Source organism: Podarcis melisellensis (genome assembly GCF_964234715.1).
Source record: "Podarcis melisellensis genome assembly, chromosome: 1".
NCBI classification, from domain to species: domain Eukaryota; kingdom Metazoa; phylum Chordata; class Lepidosauria; order Squamata; family Lacertidae; genus Podarcis; species Podarcis melisellensis.
The window spans coordinates 4,783,255-4,806,916 of record NC_138528.1 but is presented as its reverse complement, the minus strand read 5'-3'; the positions used below and the strand labels follow the sequence as shown (position 1 = coordinate 4,806,916).

At 45.5% G+C, this 23,662-nt stretch overlaps 1 protein-coding gene across 7 annotated transcripts in view; it reads left to right on the top strand.

Annotated features, from left to right (window-relative positions):
* The window catches only part of LOC309368634 (maestro heat-like repeat-containing protein family member 2B), a 91,354-nt gene that overhangs the window by 45,567 nt on the left and 22,125 nt on the right, over positions 1–23,662 (top strand). For 6 of the 7 annotated variants that reach the window (XR_014167834.1, XR_014167835.1, XM_081908867.1 and 3 more), the window contains exons 26-35: positions 1,861–1,956; positions 3,220–3,321; positions 5,526–5,649; positions 8,621–8,730; positions 9,580–9,732; positions 12,742–12,896; positions 13,045–13,207; positions 15,096–15,286; positions 19,294–19,431; positions 22,137–22,248. Coding sequence is in view for 5 of the 7 variants with exons in the window: in XM_081908867.1 (XP_081764993.1) it covers positions 1,861–1,956; positions 3,220–3,321; positions 5,526–5,649; positions 8,621–8,730; positions 9,580–9,732; positions 12,742–12,896; positions 13,045–13,207; positions 15,096–15,286; positions 19,294–19,431; positions 22,137–22,248 (1,344 nt within the window). In the remaining 2 variants the exon portion in view is untranslated. The remainder of the gene's footprint in view (positions 1–1,860; positions 1,957–3,219; positions 3,322–5,525; positions 5,650–8,620; positions 8,731–9,579; positions 9,733–12,741; positions 12,897–13,044; positions 13,208–15,095; positions 15,287–19,293; positions 19,432–22,136; positions 22,249–23,662) is intronic. The other variant, XM_081908868.1, reaches the window with a different exon arrangement.

Sequence of the window (23,662 nt, the reverse complement as noted above, 5' to 3'; positions counted from 1 at the left end):
GGGCTCCAGGACTCTTCACTGGAGACCAGCGGGGAGAGCACAGGTCCTCCGCTACCCACACCCACCCTGCGCAGAAGACTTCCATGCAGGGAAAGGAGGCGTAGACTTGGCGTCAAAGAACTTCTTTGCTGAAAGAAGTTCAAGAAACGCCCACTGACGGATTCTGCTAGTGACTGAACAGCCACGAAGTGAAGGGCTGTCCAGCCAGGAAAGGTTTAACCAGGCTACCTAGCCAGGAGTGGCAGCAACTTACGCACGAGCAACCCCATATAACCATTACATAACGTTAGAACTGACCAGTGTGGACCTACCCCTGCTTGAGATCGCACAACTCTGGGACATGATGTTAATGGGCAACTGACAAGCCCTGTCCACAACAGCCAAACAGACAAGAAAATCACTGCTTTTCAATCAACCTGGCATAGTTATATTATGTATGTGGCATTGCTAGAACATGGTTATAGGCAGTGCTCTTTTCCTGGCCCACAGCACAATTTGGAGCACATGAAGCACATATTTTAAATATTATTATTTCCTCCTCCCCGTTCCTGCTTTTGTATAAACCTTGCAGACCAGCACTGCTGCGTATACAATATATCTTTTGAGCTGCGGACAACAGTTCAAGCAATGGAGATTGTTACGTCTTATTTTTATGTTTGTTAAGTTTGTGATGATATTAGCATATACACTTTGATAAAGCACTGTGGAGTATTTGGAGATGATTCTTTGACTGTGTGCAATCGTTTTATCTTTGATAGTTTTTTTCATTTAAAATTAAAAAATAAAAGTGTGCCACTTACCTCTGCAGCTGCTTATTAGAGCATTTTAAAAAAACACTGCTGGCAATTCAGTCATGGATCTCCAGACGTCCCATCTAGCTTGGCCCTCCAAGCTCCCTACTTGCATTATAGGGATGGATGGCAGCTAACAGATTGAGGTTGAATCCTGACAAGACGGAAGTACTGTTTTTGGGGGACAGAGGGCAGGCGGGTGTGGAGGACTCCCTGGTCCTGAATGGGGCAACTGTGCCCCCGAAGGACCAGGTGCGCAGCCTGGGAGTCATTCTGGACTCACAGCTGTCCATGGAGGCATAGGTCAATTCTGTGTCCAGGGGGGCTGTCTACCAGCTCTATCTGGTACGCAGGATGAGACCCTATCTGCCTGTGGACTGCCTCGCCAGAGTGGTACATGCTCTGGTTATCTCCCGCTTGGACTACTGCAATGCGCTCTATGTCGGGCTACCTTTGAAGGTGACCTGGAAACTGCAATTAATCCAGAATGCGGCAGCTAGACTGGTGACTGGGAGTGGCCGCCGGGACCACATAACACCGGTCCTGAGAGATCTGCATTGGCTCCCAGTACATTTCCAAGCACAATAAAAAGTGTTGGTACTGACCTTTAAAGCCCTAAACGGCCTCAATCCAGTATACCTGAAGGAGTGTCTCCACCCCCATTGTTCTGCCCGGACACTGAGATCCAGCTCCGAAGGCCTTCTGGCGGTTCCCTCATTGCGAGAAGTGAGGTTACAGGAACCAGACAGAGGGCCTTCTCAGTAGTGGCGACCGCCCTGTGGAACGCCCTCCCTTCAGATGTGAAGGAAATAAGCAGCTATCTTCTGAAGGCAGCCCTGTTTAGGGAAGTTTTTAATATTTCATGCTGTATTGTTTTTAAACACTTGATTGGAAGCTGCCCAGAGTGGCTGGGGAAGCCCAGCCAGATGGGCGGGGTATAAATAATAAATTATTATTATTATTATTATTATTATTATTATTATTATTATTATTGTTGTTGTTGTTGTTGTTGTTGTTGTTGTTGTTGTTGTTGTTGTTGTTGTTATTGTTATTGTTATTATGCTTTCAGTCCCTGTACTCTTGCTCCATGGACGCCCTCAGGAAACTCGTGACGAGCATCGTAGAGGACCACCCAACACCTGAGCTGATCGTCGAGATGTTCCAGGTGAGCCGCAGGAGAAACTCTCTCTATTTGCGTTCATTGCTTTGGATTAGGCAACCAATTCAGAGACCTTTTCAGGCAGCTGGAGATGCTTAAAAGGCCTCCCCCACGACTTCCCTGCCTTCACAGGTGCCCCTGCTCTGCCAAATCCACTCAGGAATGGATTGCCTTTTTTATATTAGCTTCCAGACTGTCTTCCAGGGGATACTCACACAGAGAACATTGCAGTCGTCTTTCTGCTAGGTTACCAACGCATACATCTGTCAGTATTTCTTAGTGCAGAAAGTCTTGATCTGATGTGTAGAGATTTTTTCCTATTCTACTTAATTCAAGAGGGTTCTGGAAACTTCTGGAAGCTTCTCTGTGTGAAAGAAACTTCAGGATGTTTGGGTTATTTCTTCAGAGAAGCTGAGTACGGCTGGTTTAAACTGGTTCTCTTATCTCTTTCTGTCAAGGTCATGCTGACTATAAAAGTCAGGCCAGAAGGAGCCTGGGTTTCACTTTCACTTTCTATCTCTTTTCCCTCTAGTGTGGTGTTCTGTACATACTATGTTTAGCGTTAAGGTTTTATACTTACAGTGGTACCTCGTGTTACGGACGCAATCTGTTCCAGAGGCCTGTCCGTCATGTGAAATGCCCACAACTTAAAACACTGCATCTGCGCAGGCGTGTGGCGCGATTTGACACTTCTGCGCATGCGGGAAGCACCATTTAGTGCTTCTGCACATGCGCGAGTGGCAAAACCCAGAAGTAAGCCGTTCCGGTACTTCAGGTTGCCACGGGACGTAACGCAAAAAGACGCAACATGAAGCGGACACAACACGAGATATGACTGTATTATTAGTTATTGTAAGTTTAAGTTAAGTCTGCTGCAATTGGATTTCTTATGGACTGTGCCAACCCTGAATGTACTGGATCTGTGACCATTATGCTCATTTGCCTTCAGCAGCAGTAAAGCTCTGCTGGATGAAATACAATTGCCTCTGATCTATTTTTTGGGAATCCTGCAACTTGTATAAGTTTTTACTCTGCTAACTAACTATATGTTGGAATCTGCTCTGGATCAGTATTGAGTAGAATTCCAATGACAACATCACGGTGGCAAGGCCGTGTGAGAATAGCCATAGCTAATGAGGTGGACAAAATTGGCACTGTGTTTTTATATTGCAAACTGCCTTGTGATTGTCAGATGAAGGGCAGGATAGGAATTTAACAAAAATAGATTTTCTAATATCAGTTGCATTTGCCTTCCTGCTCCGCCAACAGCTCATAGACCCCTGGTTCACCGTATCGGACAGTAGCAGGGAGAGGGCGCTGCAGGCAAGCTCCCAGACCCTCGCTGCCTTCCAGGAGAACTATCAACTCCCCGTGAGTTTCCTTCTCTTCACCTGCTTGCCAGCTGCCCAGTCTGCACATCTCTGCCCACTATCCCAAAGACTCCAGCGGGTGCAGAATGCTGCAGCGAGGCTCCTCACGGGGTCCCTGCCATGGGAGCATATTCACCCAGTGCTTTTCCAGCTGCACTGGCTCCCGGTGGAGTACAGGGTCAGATTTAAGGTGCTGGTTTTGACCTTTAAAGCCCTTCACAGCCTAGGACCCTCGTACCTATGGGACCGCCGCTCCCGCTATGCCCCACAGAGGGCCTCAAGGTCCATAAATAGCAACACCCTAGTGGTCCCAGGCCCTAAGGAAGTCAGATTAGCCTCGACCAGAGCCAGGGCCTTTTCAACACTGGCTCCGGCCTGGTGGAACGCTCTGCCACATGAGACCAGGGCCCTGCAGGATCTGATTTCTTTCTGCAGGGCCTGTAAGACAGAGTTGTTCCACCTGGCCTTTGGCTTGGAGCCAATTTGATTCCCTCCCCCTCTTTCTTTTTTTCTTTTTCCTTTCTCCTCCTGTGATGAGGCTGCATTTTAATATTTTAATGTTTCAATATTTTAATTGTTGTATTTTAATCTTGTTTTTAAGTTGTATTCATTCAACTTGTTTTTATTATTACTTGTTAGCCGCCGGGTGGGGTATAAATAAAAATTATTATTATTATTATTATTATTATTATTATTATTATTATTATTATTATTATTATTATCTGTAAGCAACACCATTAAAATGCAGTCTTTAAAATGACTTAAAACAACTCACACTCGCAGAAATGAATTGTGAACGGCTCTGAATGTTCACATTTTTGCAAGGATTTCTACCCGTCCCCCCCAAAAATATAATATATTTTCCCTGTTACTTTCACTGATATGTCCATGTTTGTACACACTCCCCCCTAATTTTTCCACGCTTGTACACGTTATTTGGGCAGATAATTTCAGTGCAAAATTCAGAGAAGTGTGACTTATGAAAGTTCACGCATTCGTTCGAGAGGGGCAAATCAGGTAGCTTCTCGTTGAAAGTCAATCAGAATCAGATTTCTCCCCAGCCCTGGTCACCATCCATCTCACAAGTGGCGTGGAGGGGGGGACCCCCTGTCAAGAGGTCCTACACATGAGTAGGCCTCCGGCAGAGACACATACTCGACTAGAATGTTCTCTCCCATCTGGTCTGTCGGGAGCTTCAAAAGCTTTTTCCAGCCCAAACATCACAGCAACTGATACCAAGAGGCAACACACTTCAGGATCAGCAGAGTATAAGCAGTCAGCATTCAGACTCAGTAGCGCAGCTTTTCGGCTAAACTACGTTTATTTACATATACCGTATTTTTCGCTCTATAAGATGCACTTCCCCCCTCCTAAAAAGTTAGGAGAAATGTGTGTGCATGTTATGGAGTGAATGCAGGCTTCACGGGCTATCGCAGAAGCCAGAACAGCGAGAGGAAGCGCTGCGCAGCACTCCCTCTCACTGTTCTAGCTTTTGGTTTAGCCGTGTGAAGCCTCCACAGGGCAGTGGGGAGCCTTCATCCCGCTGCCCTGCGGAGGCTTTGCGCAGCTATCCCTGGCTTTTGTGGGAGGTGGGTGAAGGGACTTCCTTCACCTCCCAGAAAAGCCCCCAAGAGCCGTGTTCCCTTTGAAGAGCATGCGGCTCTTGTGGGAGGTCGGGGGAAAGCCAGGAGACTTGCTTTCGCTGAAGCCAGGAGAGCAAGAAGGATCAGTGCGCACCGATCCTGCTTGCTCTCCTGGCTTCAGGGATAGCCCCGCAAAGCCTCCTGAGTGAAGAGGAAGGAGCGCTCCCTCTTCGCTCAGGAGGCTTCTTATTTCTTGTTTTCCTCCCCTAAAAACTAGGTGTGTCTTATGGTTGGGTGCGTCTTATAGAGCGAAAAATACGGTGCACACTCGGAGCATCTTGACTCAGCTCCTTCCTTTTCAGCATCAGACAGCAAAGAGGGAGAACAAAGGGACAAATGTCCTACAACCCAGTAATAAAAACATCCTGTCTCCTTCACTTCCCACAATGTGGAATGAAAACATACACTGTCATGTGATATAAACAATCCCATGACTGCAACACGGGGAAAGAATCCTAACATACACACACACACAAAAAAACCCTCCCGCCTCTGTTGCAGGTCATAAAGATCAGGCAGGCTCAAATGAACAGATTTTTAAAAAATCTTTCTTTTTCTGTAGGATGGAGAAAATTTCCAGCAGTTTGGGTCGCTGGTTGCTTTCCTTGCCCCCTACACCTGTGATGGTTCTGTCAGGTGCCGGCAGTGGGCTGCCCAGTGCATTAGTTGCCTTTTGCACATACAAGGTGAGGATGTTTTGAATGGGGGCTGCGTGAACCCCCAGCCTTCACCCCCCTTTCTGATTGGTTGGTTGGTTAGATGACTGGTTGAGTGATCAATTTAGTTTTATGGAGGAGAGAAGCAGAAGAAGAAGAGTTTGGATTTGATATCCCGCCTTTCACTCCCTTTAAGGAGTCTCAAAGCGGCTAACATTCTCCTTTCCCTTCCTGCCCCACAACAAACACTCTGTGAGGTGAGTGAGGCTGAGACTTCAGAGAAGTGAGACTGGCCCAAGGTCACCCAGCAGCTGCATGTGGAGGAGTGGGGAAGCGAACCCGGTTCACCAGATTACGAGTCCACCGCTCTTATCCACTACACCACACTGGCTCTCAATGACTATCAATGACTACTAGCAGTGCTTTTTTTCTGGGGGGACGCATACCCCTAAACATTCTGTGAATCTTTTTAAAAAATAGTATTTTTATTAAATTTTACAAATTTGTGTTCAACAGTCATCAACAATAAACACAAAGTGTGAAAAAATCCCTTTCCCCCCTCCCCCCACCGACTTCCCTCAACTCCCCCCCTGTTATTTTCCAAAAAAATTACTACTTCTATATCTTGATTTCATAGCCTTCTACATAAGTGCTCTTAGAAATTCTTATTTTTATACAATACCGTTCATCCCCTATATTATACTTGTATATTTTCATATCATTATTCAAACTTTTTTTACATTCACTTTGCTTAGTTTCATTCATTTTGCTTTAGCCAAACCCTGCGAGTGAGTCTAGTTCTTTACAATATTGCTGTAAGTACAACATGAACGGATTCCAGTCCTTTTTAAAGTCTCTGTTATTGTTATCTCTTAATCTTCCTGCACGTTTTGCTGTTTCTGCTGTGAATCTTTGTACTTTTGTCCATTTACTGTTTTGATCCCCCCCCCCCCCGATTTGAACTATAAAATGATGGTTTTCTTGAGTCAAAATGAGTAGCACTGGCTACCAGCCATGACAGCTGTGTTCTTTTTGCACAGCTGGAGGCAGCAATGCTTCTTAAGACCTGTTGCTGGAAACCAGAGGAAGGGACCTGCTTCTGGGTTAACAACAACAACAACAACAACAACAACAACAACAACAACAACATATTATTCTTTGAAGGAGAACTACTTGAAAACGATTTACGGGTGGTATTTAACTCTGAGTAGGGACGCGGGTGGCACCATGGTTTAAACCACTGAGTCTTGGGCTTGCCAAAGAGAAGGTCGGCGGTTCGAATCCCCACAACGGGGTGAGCTCCCGTTGCTCAGTCCCTGCTCCTGCCAACCTAGCAGTCCGAAAGCACGTCAAAAGTGCAAGTAGATAAATAGGTACCGCTCCGGCGGGAAGGTAAACGGCGTTTCCGTGCGCTGCTCTGGTTCGCCAGAAGTGGCTTAGTCCTGCTGGCCACATGACCCGGAAGCTGTACGCCGGCTTCCTTAGCCTGTAAAGCGAGATGAGCGCCAGAACCCCAGAGTCGGCCCCTAATAGTCAGGGGTTCCTTGACCTTGACCTTTACTAGGTATAGTATAAGACTGAATCAGATAAGTGCTGGAGATGCAAAGAAGTTGAGGAAACATTCTTTCATATGTGGTGGACTTGCAAAAGGGTAAAATAGTATTGGGAAATGATCCATAATGAATTGGGGGGATGTTTAAAAGTACCGAATTTTTCGCTCTATAGGACGCACCCGACCATAGGACGCATCTTGTTTTAGAGGGGGAGAACAAGGGAAAAAAATTCTCCCCCTCTCTGCTCAGCGCCCCTTCAGCGAAGCGGCAGGAGAAACGGAGCCCCTTCCATTTCTCCTCCCTCTTGGCTGAAGGGGCGCTGCACAGCTCTCCCTCTCTGCTGAAGCCAGGAGAGTCTTGCTCTCCTGGCTTCAGCGAAAGGAAACCGAAGCCTCCGGAGCACAGCGGGAATTTGCGCTGTGCTCCGAAGGCTTCAGGCGGCTATCCCTGAAGCCTGAAGAGCGAGAGGGGTCAGTGCGCACCGACCCCTCTCGCTCTTCAGGTTTCAGTGAAAGCAATGTGTAGCCTCCGGAGAGCGGAGGGAGCGCTTCCTCTGCGCTTCAGAGGCTTCGCGTTGCTATTGCTGAAGCCAAAGAGCCTGCATTTGCTCCATAGGACGCACACACATTTCCCCTTAATTTTTGGAGGGGGAAAAGTGCATCCTATAGAGCAATAAATATGGTACTTTGCCCAAAAAACCAGAGTCCTTTCTGTTGGGGATAATTCAGACTGAGATTCCCAGATGTCAAAAAAGGTTATTTATGTATTTCACTACTGCGGCCCGTGTCCTGTTAGCCCCAAAATGGAAAACAAGCAAGGTCCCTACCAAAGAAGAGTGGCAACTTAAGTTGATAGAATATGTGCAGCTTGCAGACTTAACATATAAAAGAACAAGTAGAATAAAAGAACATTAAGAACATACGTTTAGAGAAGATTGGAAAACATTTATTGAAAATATGGGAAATAACTGTGTACAGCTGAAAACGTTGGCAGCATTAAGATAAATTCAACAGTGTAAATAGGTTTTGATGGATGCAATAATGGAATACTGAATGGTATAGTTTCTGTAAAATACGCAAGGATTTATGATATGTAAAACAAACCATGGAAAGAGAAGAAGGGAAGTCATTGATATCTTAAGGATGTAAAAATGAGTACTTTGAATTGTGAGTAACTTCCCACAACGGAAGTGGCGGACAGAGACATGTGTAAGCATTATTTACGGGCGTTTATTCAGCATACCGTAGTTCAGGAACAAAGGGAAAACATGTCTGCTTCCCTTCGTGTCCAAGCACACAGCAGTATAGCAAAAGCGATATACAAACAGAAGTTCCCAGCAGACTGTGCTGGAATTAAACAGGCATGTGACACACAACAATCATGACTGTTCCTTTGAAGGTGGAACGGAAATGTATCCTAACACTCCCTTCTTGCCTTTTCTTTCCCAGCTCAGTCAAAAATCACAGCAGAGGAGGAAGAAGAAATGCTGGCTGCCTGTCATGACCTGAAGGCAGAGGTCCCCAGCGCTCTATTCGAAGCTTCATGCAGAATGGCCAAGGTGAATTTCCCAATCATTTGGCTAACATCTGTGGACTAGATATCATTAAATCACAGAACTACAGAGTTGGAGGGGACCCCAAGGGCCATCTTAAGGTCCATAAATAGCAACACCCTGGTGGTCCCGGGCCCTAAGGAAGTCAGATTAGCCTCAACCAGAGCAAGGGCCTTTTCAACACTGGCTCCAGCCTGGTGGAAGGCTCTGTCTCATGAGACCAGGGCACTGCAGGATCTGATTTCTTTCCGCAGGGCCTGTAAGATGGAGTTGTTCTGCCTGGCCTATGGCTTGGAATCAACTTGATCCACTCCCCTCTTTCCTTTTTTCCTTTCTCCTTCTGTGATGGAACTCCTATTTGGGGACTTCCCTGGCTTTTTTCTGGCCCATGTAGGACCAGTCTGGATAGTTAGCCTTGGTGAAGACTTGACGTTTTCATCCCCCAAAAAAGTTTCTACTGAAATTGAGGCTGCAATTTAATGTTTTAATGTTGTATTTTAATCTAGTTTTTAAGTTGTATTTCAATCAATTGGTTTTATACCTGGTGTTAGCCACCCTGAACCTGGTCTTGGCTGGGGAGGGCGGGGTATAAATAATAATAATAATAATAATAATAATAATAATAATTATCCAACCCTGAGAAATGCAGGAATCAGAGATGAAGAATTCGCAACACGTGTCCATCCAAGCTCTGTTTTAAAATCTCCAGCAAAGGAAAACCCACCACCTTCGAGGGAGTACATGCCACTTCCATTTCTTTGACGATTTCCCCCTCAAGGGTCAGAATGAACTGCAGTTGCATTTCAGTGCAATTGTTATTGTGATCATAGATTCACAATCCTGGCGTTTTCACAGGTGGTCAGCGTGCATTTCCCAGCAGATCAAGCCCTGGATTTCATCGAGGTCATCCTGGAAGACCTGGTGTCCGGAAATGAAATGTGCGCCATTTCTGCTGGCCGCTGGCTGCTAACCATCCTTTGGGACTCCGGAGACGCTATGGGAGCACAGGTGACCACTTGCCACTATGGGGGGGGGGTAGCCTTATTGGAGTTCACCGATCGGGTCTGCGTTGCTCCAGGACAGGAGGAAGGAAGTCAAATGACACCGAGGTTGGTTCAAAGAAAGAGTTTATTCTGCTCTCCGGATAGCAGAAGACACTTGCGTGATCAAGTCCACAGCAAGTCCAAAGAAATGACAAGTTTCATGCAGTAAGTATATATATCCTCCAGGGACCCTCTCCCTCCTTCCCATGTAAACCCAACCACATCAGCCTATGTACGCAGGTTGACATCACATATATTCTTGCTCTGGTATTCTTAACCATAAAAGGGAATCCCTTCCTGTACTTCTGACCATAAAAGGATTTTCCTGTTCCTACTCTTATCTTGGAGGAAGAGGTCGTCATCTCCGAGAACACGCTCTGGCACTGTTCCCAGATTAGGTCTGTGCGTCTTTTTTTATTATTATTATTATTATTATTATTATTATTATTATTATTATTATTCAATTTTTCCAATACAAAATTTTATACAATTCATACTTCTTTTTTATATCCGTTCTCTTTTTGACTTCCCTCAACTTGACTGATACTCCTTCCCTTCTTAATTTCTTACACATTTCTAAAACCTTACTTCCATTATTTTTATAGATTAAGTCTTATTTTGCTCACATTCTAACATTTCTTCTTACAGAGCTTCATTGAAGCTTACAAGCGTTATTTGATTATCACTTAATTTATGCATATACTCTGTAAACTTTTCCCAATCTTCTATAAATCTCTGATCTCGTCGATTTCGGATCCTTCCCGTCAGTCTATCAAGTTCTGCATAGTCCATCATCTTCATTCTCCATTCATCTAGTGTAGGCACTCCTCTTGCTTCCATTTCTGTGCCATCAATATTCTTGCTGCAGTCACTGCATATAAAAATAATTTCCTTTCTTTCTTATTTATCTCGTTCCCTGTAAGAACGCTTCTGGTTTCTTAACAAAAGTGTATTTAAACATTTTCTTCAATTCATTATATATCATTTCCCAAAAGCTTCTTACTTTCTTACATTCCCACCACATATGATAGAATGTGCCCTCTTTTTCTTTACATTTCCAACATTTGTTACATCCTTTGTACATCCTTGCTAACTTCACTGGTGTTACATACCATCGAAACATCATTTTCATCACATTTTCTTTTATTCTTGTGCATGCAGTGAATCTTAAACCTTCTTTCCATAAGGTCTGTGCGTCTTTTGTGGTCAGCACATAAGATAAGGCACAGACGCATCATCCCTGCTCTACTGGAGCTTGGCAAGGTCACTCATTGCCGCCACGGACTGATAAGGGAGAGAGCTTCGAGCACAGCCGGGTTTTTGTTTAGATATTGACTCAGAGCTCAAGTTAATGGATTTTAGCTAAGGAAAAATAGGGATTTTGGTGAAGTTTCAAACTGCCTGCACAGTCAGTTTTGGGTTTGGGAAACCCATTCCTTCAGGGGGGCTTTTATAAGCTTTGTTTGACATGTGTCGAACAAGTCTCCAAAGGCACCAATCTACAGTTGGTTGTTGGAGTAGGCTTTGGCTGGTGTGGAAACTTGGCTTTAGGTATGTTTCCGAGCACAATTCAAAGTGTTGGTGCGACCTTTAAAGTCCTAAACGGCCTCGGTCCAGTATACCTGAAGGAGCGTCTCCACCCCCATCGTTCTGCCAGGACGCTGAGGTCCAGCGCTGAGGGCCTTCTGGCGGTTCCCTCATTGCAAGAAGCAAAGCTACAGGGAACCAGGCAGAGGGCCTTCTCGGTAGTGGCACCCGCCCTGTGGAACGCCCTTCCAGCAGATGTCAAAGCAATAAACAACTACCTGACATTCAGAAGACATCTTAAGGCAGCCCTGTTCAGGGAAGTTTTTAACGTGTGATATTTTACTGTATTTTTGGTTTTTATGGAAGCCGCCCAGAGTGGCTGGGGAGGCCCAGCCAGATGGGCGGGGTATAAATAATAATAAATAATAAATTATTATTGAGCAGAGGCAGGGATCATGTTTCATAGTCTTCCTTGGGTGAAGGGCACATGCGAGTTGTGGGTGGGGCTGAATGGGCAAGTTGGCTGAGTGATGGGTGCGACTCTCACCTTCGCACATTCTGCCCATGGGTAGGCTCTTCCTACATGTACCCATCACTCCAAAAGATCCAACCAGGTAAAAGCTCTTGCAGAGGACACAGAGCAGGGCCAGGGAGGGGTGTGGCCTTGTAGAAGGGAGTGTGGCCAAAGAGAGCCCCGGGGGCCAGGTAGAGAGGCTAGGGGGTGCATGTGGCCCCCATGGCTGAAGTTCCTCACTCTTGTTTTGGAGCAACCAATGAACATAAACCGAAATTAAATTTTGACCTAACCAGCTTAGCACAGCAGAGCACCACTGGGTCCTGAATGAAGTACAGTCATACCTTGGTTTTCAAACGGAATCCCTTCCGGAAGTCCGTTCGACTTCCAAAACATTCAGAAACTGAAGCATGGCTCCTGCAGCCAATTGGAAGCCGCAGAAGCCACGCCGGATGTTTGTCTTCCAAAAATCATTCAAAAACACTCACTTCCGGTTTTTGATTCGGGAGCCGAAATGTACGAGTTCCAAAGCGTTCGGCAACCAAGGTACAGCTGAACTTGGTTTTACTTTTACAAAAACAAAGCAGATACTCTTCCATTGAGCTACAGCCTTTCCCCCAAATAAGATTGCAATGTTAATCTGTTCGTGGTGTGCACATTCCTTGGACCAGCCCACTCCCTTGGGCTGTATAAGAGTATAGAAATATAGGGCTGGAGAAATGCCTCTCTCTGAAATCCTGGAGAGCCATTGTGAGTATGATAAAGGGCAGCAGGCCTAGTGGCCTGGCTCAGGACAAAGTAGGTTCTTATGCTCCTCTGTTCAAAGAAAGCAAAGTAGTGTTAAAATTCTAAGAAGGTATTTGGAATTTCTAGAATGCAATTGACTCAAACGAGTGGGAATGCTGATAGTAATGCAGGAATTGCCCCTGTCAGGTTTCAGAGATCCTGGACATTTTCTACAGCCGCTTGCCCACCATCAAACAGGAAGATCTGCGGCAGGTCCTTGTGGAAGCTGTGGCTGCTGTCTCCCATTTTCACCTGGACACCGTGATCGAGAGCCTATTCTGCCGCCGCCTCCCGATGGACAGGTGCATGCCAGAATTAAGCTGAAGCTTTTGTACATTTGGGGGGAGATTGCATCTGCATTTCAGCCCACAAATTGGACCCACTGGGTTTAAGTGAACGGTGTTTGTGGGGAAACAAATCCTCTTCAACTTATGTGTTGTTGCATTGCAGTGAAACAGGTGAACTCTGGAGGACTCTAGGCAAAGACCCTTCCCAGGCCTTACTAATTTTATGCAAGTTAGCGGCCAGGGTGGCAGAGCCTTCAAGTCTGGAAGCCCCTTTCTCCTCAGGCAGCAATGAGAGCATGGAATTTGCAGATGAAGGACCTCTCAAGGTGAGCGAGAAGAAGGGAGGAGCCGTTGAGAAACAGGGAGGGATTCTTAGAGGGGTTTTTTTGTTCTTGGTTGAAGAGGAAAATATAGGTATATATGAAAAAGAGAATTCCAGGATGCCTAAGATCCAGGTTTGGGGCAAGTACTCTTTGGTGAGAGAACTCCAGCAAAAAATTTTCTCTCCTATGTTGTTTCCAGAGTCCCTCTCTTCCCTCTTAACATAGAAAGAGACCACACATTTTGTGAGTTAAAAATGCTTTACTTACAAACTCTTCCAAGGTCACATTCATGTGCTTTTCCATACAGCACTCAGAAAATCAGGCAGTCTTGGAAGGTGGACTCTTCTTCATCAGAGGTTTTTCAGCAGAGGCTGGATAGCTGCCTGTCGGCGATTCTTTAGCTATGATTCGTGCATTGCAAGAATTTGGGCTAGATGTCAGGGACTGGGCAAAGAAGGATTGATGGAGACCGCCTCCCCGGCCTGACCCTTCCAGAGAAGAAGAACAGTTCAGAATTACAACAGGGGTTTGAGGGAGATCACAGCTCAGAGGTAGATGAGGGGGAAAGCTGGGAAATAAAGGGAGAGGAGGAAGAGGAACCACCAGGAGGGCAACAGCTGACGGACACAGTGCCCTTAGAAAGCATTCCAGACCCGACCCTCCCAGGACCCGGCGGGCCTTGAAAGTAGGAGAGCAAAGAGCTCAGAAGCAAAGGGCCCTCAGCACCACCCATAGAGGAGATGATGAATGAGGAAGTGGGAGAAAAAGGGGGTGGAGAATCACTTGGGACAACGCCATTACTCCAAGAGGCTGAGTTCCAAGCCTCTCTGTAAATAGTGAATAAAAAACAGATGGTAAGGACTTTTCCTTGTCTTATCCGTTCCTCACAACCTGCTGTGGGGTTGTTTCCTCTGCCGCTTGATACTAGATGTTGTTGTTGTTGTTTTATTTATACCCCGTTCATCTGGCTGGGTTTCCCTAGCCACTCTGGGCGGCTTCCAACAGAACACTAAAATACAATAACCTATTAAACATTAAAAGCTTCCCTAAACAGGGCTGCCTTCAGATGTCTTCTAAAAGTTTGGTAGTTATTTTTCTCTTTGACATCTGGTGGGAGAGCGTTCCACAGGGCGGGTGCCACCACCGAGAAGGCCCTCTGCCTGGTTCCCTGTAGCTTTGCTTCTTGCAATGAGGGAACCGCCAGAAGGCCCTCAGCGCTGGACCTCAGTGTCTGGGCAGAACGATGGAGGTGGAGATGCTCCTTCAGGTATACTGGGCCGAGGCCGTTTAGGGCTTTCAAGGTCAGCACCAACACTTTGGATTGTGCTCGGAAACATACTGGGAGCCAACGTAGGTCTTTCAAGACCGGTGTTATGTGGTCTCGGCAGCCGCTCCCAGTCACCAGTCTAGCTGCCACATTCTGGATTAGTTGTAGTTTCCTGGTCACCTTCAAAGGTAGCCCCACATAGAGTGCATTGCAGTAGTCCAAGCGAGAGATAATTAGAGCATGCACCACTCTGGCGAGACAGTCTGCGGGCAGGGAGGGTCTCAGCCTGCGTACCAGATGGAGCTGATAAACAGCTGCCCTGGATACAGAATGGACCTTCACTTCCATGGACAGCTGTGAGACCAGAATGACTCCCAGGCTGCGCACCTGGTCCTTCAGGGGCACAGTGACCCCATTCAGGACGAGGGAGTCCTCCACACCTGCCCGTCTCCTGTCCCCCAAAAGCAGTACTTCTGTCTTGTCAGGTTTCAACCTCAGTCTGACCACTGGAACTCCTTCTGACTCTACAATTCCATGATTCAGTTCTTTGATGGCCGTTTTACTGGAAGACGTCCTCTCACACACCCAGGTGTGCTTTCATTCTCCTGCTGTTTCTCTGTTCAGGCCACTTGCGCCATCTACGAAGTCCTGTCTGTGCTACACACCGAAGAGGGCATTCAGGAGCTGTTCCCAGAGCTGTTCTGCACTCTCCTAAAGCAGGTCAGCAAAACCCTGGAGAAGAGGATGCCCTTTTATGAGGGTCGGCGGAGGCTGTTTCTGAGAGAGCATCATTTGTCTGAAGGCAACCCTTGCAGGTCAGTCTCCCACTTTGCCCACCTCTTTTTGCACGGGCCTCCTCTGGAAAAATTATAGATCTTGGGTCTGGGCTTTGAGTTAGAAAAAATGTTAAGAATCTCATTTATTAGGGGAAAAAAAGGCATACCTGTTGGGCATTACTGATTCAGATATTCCTTAAAAAATTAAAGATCTTTCTTTGTATGCAACAGTGGCAGTGAGAGTTCTTATAGCTACAGGGTGGAAGAGCGACAGAATTCTTTCTAGACAAGAGTGGATACAAAAATTGACTGAATATGCTGAATCAGATAGTCTATCTGAAAAAATAAACCGAGAATTGAATTTGTATCAAAATGAGAAGCCTTCAGAACATATTTTAAACAGAATTATACCATGTTAAAATCTGTAGCAGCTTTTGAGTCATCCCAGCAGCTTTTATTAATTGGTTAGATAAATATACGGTAAAGGTAAAGGTAAAGGTACCCCTGCCCGTACGGGCCAGTCTTGACAGACTCTGGGGTTGTGCGCCCATCTCACTTAAGAGGCCAGGGGCCAGCGCTGTCCGGAGACACTTCCGGGTCACGTGGCCAGCGTGACAAAGCTGCATCTGGCGAGCCAGAGCCGCACATGGAAACGCCGTTTACCTTCCCGCTGGTAAGCGGTCCCTATTTATCTACTTGCACCCGGAGGTGCTTTCGAACTGCTAGGTTGGCAGGCGCTGGGACCGAGCAGCGGGAGCGCACCCCGCAGCAGGGATTCGAACCGCCGACCTTTCGATCAGCAAGTCCTAGGTGCTGAGGCTTTAACCCACAGCGCCACCTGTGTCCCGTAAACATTTATAAATTGTGAAAATATTGATATAAAAAATAGTATTTTGATACGGCAGTAAATTTATGTAAAAAGAATTAAGGAATAAATGGGAGGTCAGGTATAAAAGGTAATGAGATTTTTATTTTTATTGTAACATGAAATTGCAATCACAAATGTCATAATTTTTATCTTATTATCAGATTGTGTAAATTTTATTTTCTTTCCTTTTCCCTCCCCTCTTAAGTTGTACCCATTTTGGGTATTTATTATTATTATCATTGTATGTAATAAGCATGGAAATAAGCATGGGGGAAAATAAAACAATAACATAAATAAATAAAAGATCTTGGGTATGGGCACCAAGCCTTATGAGGAACAGTTGAGGCAACTGGGTATGTTAAGCCCGGAGAAGAGGAGACTGAAAGGTCATATGATACCTGTCTTCAAATAACTGAACGGCTATGTCACATGGAAGGTGTGATGGCCTAGGACTCGGACTCGGAACCAGAGGAGTCTCAGTCTGCACCAGATCCTTTGCCTCAGGCACCACCTGAACCAAGTCTGGGGTCTGATCCTGAAGAGTCCCAGTCTGCACAGATTCCCCTGCAACAAGCACCAGCTGGGCCGAGTCAGGGGCCTGAGCCTGCCCTGGCTCCAGATGTGGGGATTACCTTGTTGCCTTCAGCTGGGCCATCACTTACAGCTGCTCCACTACCGGTTGGGTCAGGGGAGGCTGAGGCGGCCTCTGGGTCTAGTCACCCACCGACGTCTCCTGAGCTGCAAAGACTGAGGTCTGAGAGAAGGAGAGACCGGAGTACTCGCAGGAGGAGTGCTCACCTTCAGGCGAAACAAGTCGGGGGATCAGGACCGGCCGTTACTCCAACAAAGATAACAGGCTGTTGGACCCCGGCCCAGGTTGCGGAAGCAACATTGCTGTATGCTAGATCCTGCCTGAGATCCTGTACCTGTCATTGCCTGGTTTCCTGCCTTGTGTCCTGCCTTGGCCCTGTCGGACTGACTGCTAGCGGAATCTATGGATTCTGGACTGGTCCTGGACCGCGTTTCACGGGTTACCCCTGAACCCAGCACAGAAGGTGGGGCACGATTGCTTTCTCTCACTGTGGAAGGTAGGACCCAAAGTGATGGATTCAAGCTACAAGCAAGAAGATTCCAACGAAACATTAGGAATAACTTTCTGACAGCAAGGGCTGTTTAAGAGAGGAATGGACTCCCTCGGGATGTTGTGGACGCTCCTTCCTTGGAGGCTTGTAAGCAGGGATTGGGTGGCCATTTGTCAGGGGTTTTTTGGCTGAGATTCCTGCATTGCAGGGGGTTGGACTAGATGACCCTAGGGGTCCATTCCAGCTCTACAATTCTATGGCTTCCTGTGACAGCAGCCCTTCTGAACAAGTAATAATAATAATAATAATAATAATAATAATAATAATAATTTATTATTTATACCCCGCCCATCTGGCTGGGCCTCCCCAGCCACTCTGGGCGGCTTCCATAAAAACCAAAAATACAGTAAAACATCACACGTTAAAAACTTCCCTGAACAGGGCTGCCTTAAGATTTCTTCTGAATGTCAGGTAGTTGTTTATCTCTTTCACATCTGATGGGAGGGCGTTCCGCAGGGAGGGTGCCACTACCGAGAAGGCCCCCTGCCTGGTTCCCTGTAGCTTTGCTTCTCGCAATGAGGGAACCGCCAGAAGGCCCTCGGCGCTGGACCTCAGCGTCCGGGCAGAATGATGGGGGTGGAGACGCTCCTTCAGGTATACTGCATATACAGAGGCCTCTCTTGTCTGCCTGCAAGAACTGAGCTAACAACTAACAACAACATAGCATACAGATGTGCAAACCGTGGGCTTCCTCTTAGACAGCTGCACATGCAGAGTTCCAGCTTTATGACTTCTTTCCATGCAAAACAGGTATTTTATTTTTATTTTTAATTTCTATCCTGCCCTTCTTCCCAATGGGAGCCCAAGACAGCAAAAAGCTAGGAAAGCAAAATGCTATAAAATAAAATAAAGACATTTAGTACATCAACAAACAATGAAAACATCAAGTACATCAACAAACATTTAAAAACAGTCACATAACCCTCAGTTATTAATTTCCAGGTTGCCAGGAGCCATAGCTTTCGGCCATCAAACCTCCCAAATGAATAGAATTGTGTGTTGCTGTTTTTTAATTGCTCCTGAATGTTAATAATGAGAGAGGCAGACACATTGCACCAGGAAGAAGGTTCCACAAAGGGGGAGCCGCCACCAAGAAGACCCTGTTGCAGGTTTAGGTAGTTGGATCTCAAGCCATTTATGGCTTTGCACGTTAATCCTAACCCCTTGAAATATGCCCAATAAGTCACCCACAGCTGCTGGCTCAGTGCTTTTAGGACCAGAGGTGACCAGAAGTGGCAGACCATTTTGGCTTGAGAGCAGTACATGTGAAAAGGATCTAGGAGTCTTGGTTGACCACAAACTTGACATGAGCCAACAGTGTGACGCGGCAGCTAAAAAAGCCAATGCCATTCTGGGCTGCATCAATAGGAGTATAGCATCTAGATCAAGGGAAGTAATAGTGCCACTGTATTCTGCTCTGGTCAGACCTCACCTGGAGTACTGTGTCCAGTTCTGGGCACCACAGTTCAAGAAGGACACTGACAAACTGGAACGTGTCCAGAGCAGGGCAACCAAAATGGTCAAAGGCCTGGAAACGATGCCTTATGAGGAACGGCTAAGGGAGCTGGGCATGTTTAGCCTGGAGAAGAGGAGGTTAAGGGGTGATATGATAGCCATGTTCAAATATATAAAAGGATGTCACATAGAGGAGGGAGAAAGGTTGTTTTCTGCTGCTCCAGAGAAGCGGACACGGAGCAATGGATCCAAACTACAAGAAAGAAGATTCCACCTAAACATTAGGAAGAACTTCCTGACAGTAAGAGCTGTTTGACAGTGGAATTTGCTGCCAAGGAGTGTGGTGGAGTCTCCTTCTTTGGAGGTCTTTAAGCAGAGGCTTGACAACCATATGTCAGGAGTGCTCTGATGGTGTTTCCTGCTTGGCAGGGGGTTGGACTCAATGGCCCTTGTGGTCTCTTCCAACTCTATGATTCTATGATTCTATGATTTCCAGTCTGTATTGGCCTGTTCTGCTTCAAGTATCTGACTTTGACCTTCTTCCGATTCAGATGTCCTTTCTGTGCCCTTTTGCTCCATAGACTTTCTGTGGCAAGTCTGAAGGCTCTCGTGTTGAAGCTTACTACTGATCCAACACTGGCAGAGTTTGGAGAGGTGAACATCTGGACTTCACTTGGTGACCCTAGAACCCACCAGGAGGGGGCTTCTCTGCTGGCCAGGTGAGGGACTTGGGATTTCTTAGTGAACTAAGTCCTTCATTTGATGTTTGCCACACTTCCCCTTGTATTCAGGAGCAGTGGACTATGGAGCTGAGGAACTGTCACATTCCTTTCTTATCCTATACAGAGTTTAGCAAGCCATCAATGAAACGTTTCAGGTTATCTGCTATATATTTGGGGAAATCGTTTGCCTGTTGGCTATGCATTTGGTCACCTTCTAAGAGATTGCAATCAAATTATGCAGGATGCTTCCTGAGATCAAGGAGCAGATTTTTGGACAATGGCCCGCCATTTAGAATCAATAATAACAACAACAATAATAATACCTTTATTGCCATTGTGCAACCTGTGTACAATGAAATTAAACCAGCCTCCCCCCGCCCAAACAATCAAGATGGTGGACTTAACCTTTCGGAACGACACTTGAAGGAATGGGTTTCCCAAACCCAAAACTGACTGTGCAGGCAGTTTGAAACTGCACCAAAATCGCTATTTTTCCTTAGCTAAAATCCATTAACTTGAGCTCTGAGTCAATGTATAAACAAAAACCCGGCTGTGCTCAGAGCCCTCTCCTTTATCAGTTTGTGACGGCAAGGATGACCTTGGCTGTTCCAGTAGAACAGGGATGACACGTCCGTGCCTTATCTTATGTGCCGACCATAAAAGACGCACAGACCTAAGTCTGGGGACAACACCAGAGCATGTTCTCAGAGATGATGACCTCTTCCTCCAAGATAAGAGTAGGAAGAGGAAGATCCTTTTATGGTCAGACGTACAGGAAGGAATTCCCTTTTAGGGTTAAGAATACCAGAGCAAGAACATATGTGATGTCAACCTGCGTACATAGGCTGACTTGGTTGGATTCCTGGGGAGGGAGGGAGGATATATATACTGGAGGATATATATACTGCATATATATACTGCATGAAACTTCTCATTTCTTTGGACTTGCTATGGACTGACCAAGCAAGTGCCTTCTGCTATCCGGAGAGCAGAATAAACTCTTTCTTTGAACCAATCTCGGTGTCATTTGACCTCCTTCCTCCTGTCCCGGAGCAACGCAGACCCAATCGGTGAACTCCAATAAGGCTACACACTGATTTTAACCAAATGGTGTACAATCCTCCCCAAGTTCAAGAAGTCTGTTTGGAAAGAATTGGAATCCGTAGACTGATGGTTTTAAAGTTGCACTGATTTTAACCACTGATTTCAAACTGCACTGGTTATTTGGGTTCTTAGAATTCCCAGGCAATGCCAGTTATGGGGATGATTATGGCAATAACAATAATAACAGCAATAATTTATTAGTAATACAGTGGTACCTTGGTTTCCAAACTTAATCCATTCCGGAAGTCCGTTCCAAAACCAGAGTGTTCCAAAACCAAGGTGTGCTTTACCATCAAAAGTAATGCAGACTTTTAAAAACAACCCCATAAACAGCAATTTAACATGAATTTTACTATCTAATGAGAGCATTGATCCATAAAATGAAAGCAATAAACAAATGTACTGCAGTCACACAATCAATCAATCAGTAGCTGAACTGGGTTCCACACAGTAACATAAAAAAGTGCCGCGAAAACAAAAACACAAAATAAATAGCATAAACAGTCAGACCTCAGCATAACACTCAAAATGGTGTTTCCGTGCGCTGCTCTGGTTCGCCAGAAGCGGCTTAGTCATGCTGGCCACATGACCCGGAAGCTGTACGCCGGCTCCCTTGGCCAATAAAGCAAGATGAGCGCCGCAACCCCAGAATCGTCCGCGACTGGACCTAAGGTCAGGGGTCCCTTTACCTTTTAAGATCGTCTCTATGAGAGTATATTGTATTTAATTATGGGGTATTGGAGTTTTTAGGGGGCTAACCTGGTTGGGATAGCAGGAATAGCAGGCTTGTTGGTTTCTGAATATCTGTTGTAGATTTTCAATTTCTTTGTTCTGTATGGGACAATGACAATAAAGATTATCATATCGTATCATATTGGGATGAAGCTGCTCTGAAATAGGGGAGCTCATATTTTGAATTACCCCAATTCAGTGTCTCCAATCTTTCATCCCTTTTTAGTTCATTGGGATGAAAGATTGGAGACATACTATTTTAAGTTATACAATTAATAATGAGAACTGAAAGAGGGTAGGGATTTGCTGAATTTGATTGGAAAAATGGGAACACAAAAAGGGAGGTGTGAGGAAGTCAAGAACCATTTTCTTCTTGTTTATGTTTTTTCATTATCTTTTTTCTGTATTGTTTTATTATGTATTCTTTGTTCTATTCTCTGTGTATTTTTGTTATCTTTGTTTTCTCTTTTTATGATGTATGCATTTCTATGCTTTTTTGTAAAACTTTAATAAATATCTTATAAAAAAAACAGAGTCCCTCACTCACCCACACAGCTGTGGAGGTGAGTATTGTTAAATTGTGGGTGAACATATCAGGCAACATAGCGATTCTTCAAACAGCTCTTGTTTATTCACAGGCCAGAACGGAACGGAACTGAAGGGTTCAGCCAGCCTGCTTATATAGAGCTCCAGTACAACGCAACAGTAACCATTTTCTGTAACTATCCAATCACTGAACGTCACTTTCAATCCCTTATTTGCATATGTGGACCTGAGTGAAAACTATCTACAGTATCCCCCTGCTGGCCCAGGGTGAGAACTTCAGTACATAACAAGTATCTTGTAATGTTTCTTTTCTCTTCTAGACATCTGTTTCAGAATCGACTTCTGGACCACAAGATCATTGAGAATGCCCTCCCCTGGATGACTTCCGAGTCCGAAAAGCTTCGGCTGACAGGAACTGCCTTCTTTTCAGAGGTAAGACCTGGGCATCTCAGGTGTTGCTTTCAAAAGGTGCCGTGGTATTTGAGCATAAGAACGGAGGGCTCTGGCTTGGGTCCAGTGCTAGTCCTAATCAGTGTAGACCCATTGAAATTAATGAACTTAAGTTTGCAATTCCCATGAATTTCAGGGGTTCTACTCTGAGTAGGACTAGCACTGGATGTGGTCCACTGTTTCCAGGAATGGCTCTGTGTTGTCATTGCGTAGGGCAGTAGCAGAGAGAAAACAATAGCAATGAACATTTCTTAGAATCATAGAATCATAGAGTTGGAAGAGACCACAAGGGCCATCGAGTCCAACCCCCTGCCAAGCAGGAAACACCATCAGACACCTGACATATGATTGTCAAGCCTCTGCTTAAAGACCTCCAAAGAAGGAGACTCCACCACACTCCTTGGCAGCAAATTCAACTGTTGAACAGCTCTTACTGTCAGGAAGTTCTTCCTAATGTTGAGGTGGAATCTTCTTTCTTGTAGTTTGGATCCATTGCTCTGTGTCTGCTTCTCTGGAGCAGCAGAAAACAACCTTTCTCTATGTGACATCCTTCTATATATTTGAACATGGCTATCATATCACCCCTTAACCTCCTCTTCTCCAGGCTAAACATGCCCAGCTCCCTTAGCCATTCCTCATAAGGCATCATTTCCAGGCCTTTGACCATTTTGGTTGCCCTCCTCTGGACACGTTCCAGTTTATCAGTGTCCTTCTTGAAATAGGGGAGCTTGTATTTTGAATTACCCCTATTCAGAGTCCCTCACTCACCCTCATTCAAATTTCTTATTGGGAAGAGGAATCGAAAGGACTTCCATAATCGAAAGTATATCTGTCTTCCTGAGAATGAGGAAATCCCAACGAAAGAAAAACTGATGAGCTAAGCAGGATTGGTCAAGTTGACATATAAACTGTGTGACAAGGACAATCGTGACTTCAAGGAAGAATGGGAACTTTTTACAGATTATCTAAAAAGACAACAAAATGATTTGGACTCCTTGGCAGTTTTTGAATAAACATCCACAAATTTATTGGTTGAATAAATGATAGATAAGGCAATAATGTGTACAATTTTACAATATGCAGAGAACAATATGTGCAAAGAAACTAGAGAGGGGAGTTGAGGGAAGTCCTGGGGGGGAGAGGGAGGGGGGAATAAAAAAGGGGGGCAAATGTAAATGGATATATTGATTGATAATATGTTTGTTAAAATTGTTTATACAAACACGCACACACACACACTGGTATCTCAGATTAAGAACTCAATTTGTTCTTGAGGTCCATTCTTAACCTGAAACCGTTCTTAACCTGAGGTACCACTTTAGCTAATCGGGCTTCCCGCTGCCGCCATCACCGCACAATTTCTGTTCTCATCCTGAAGCAAAGTTCTTAACCCAAG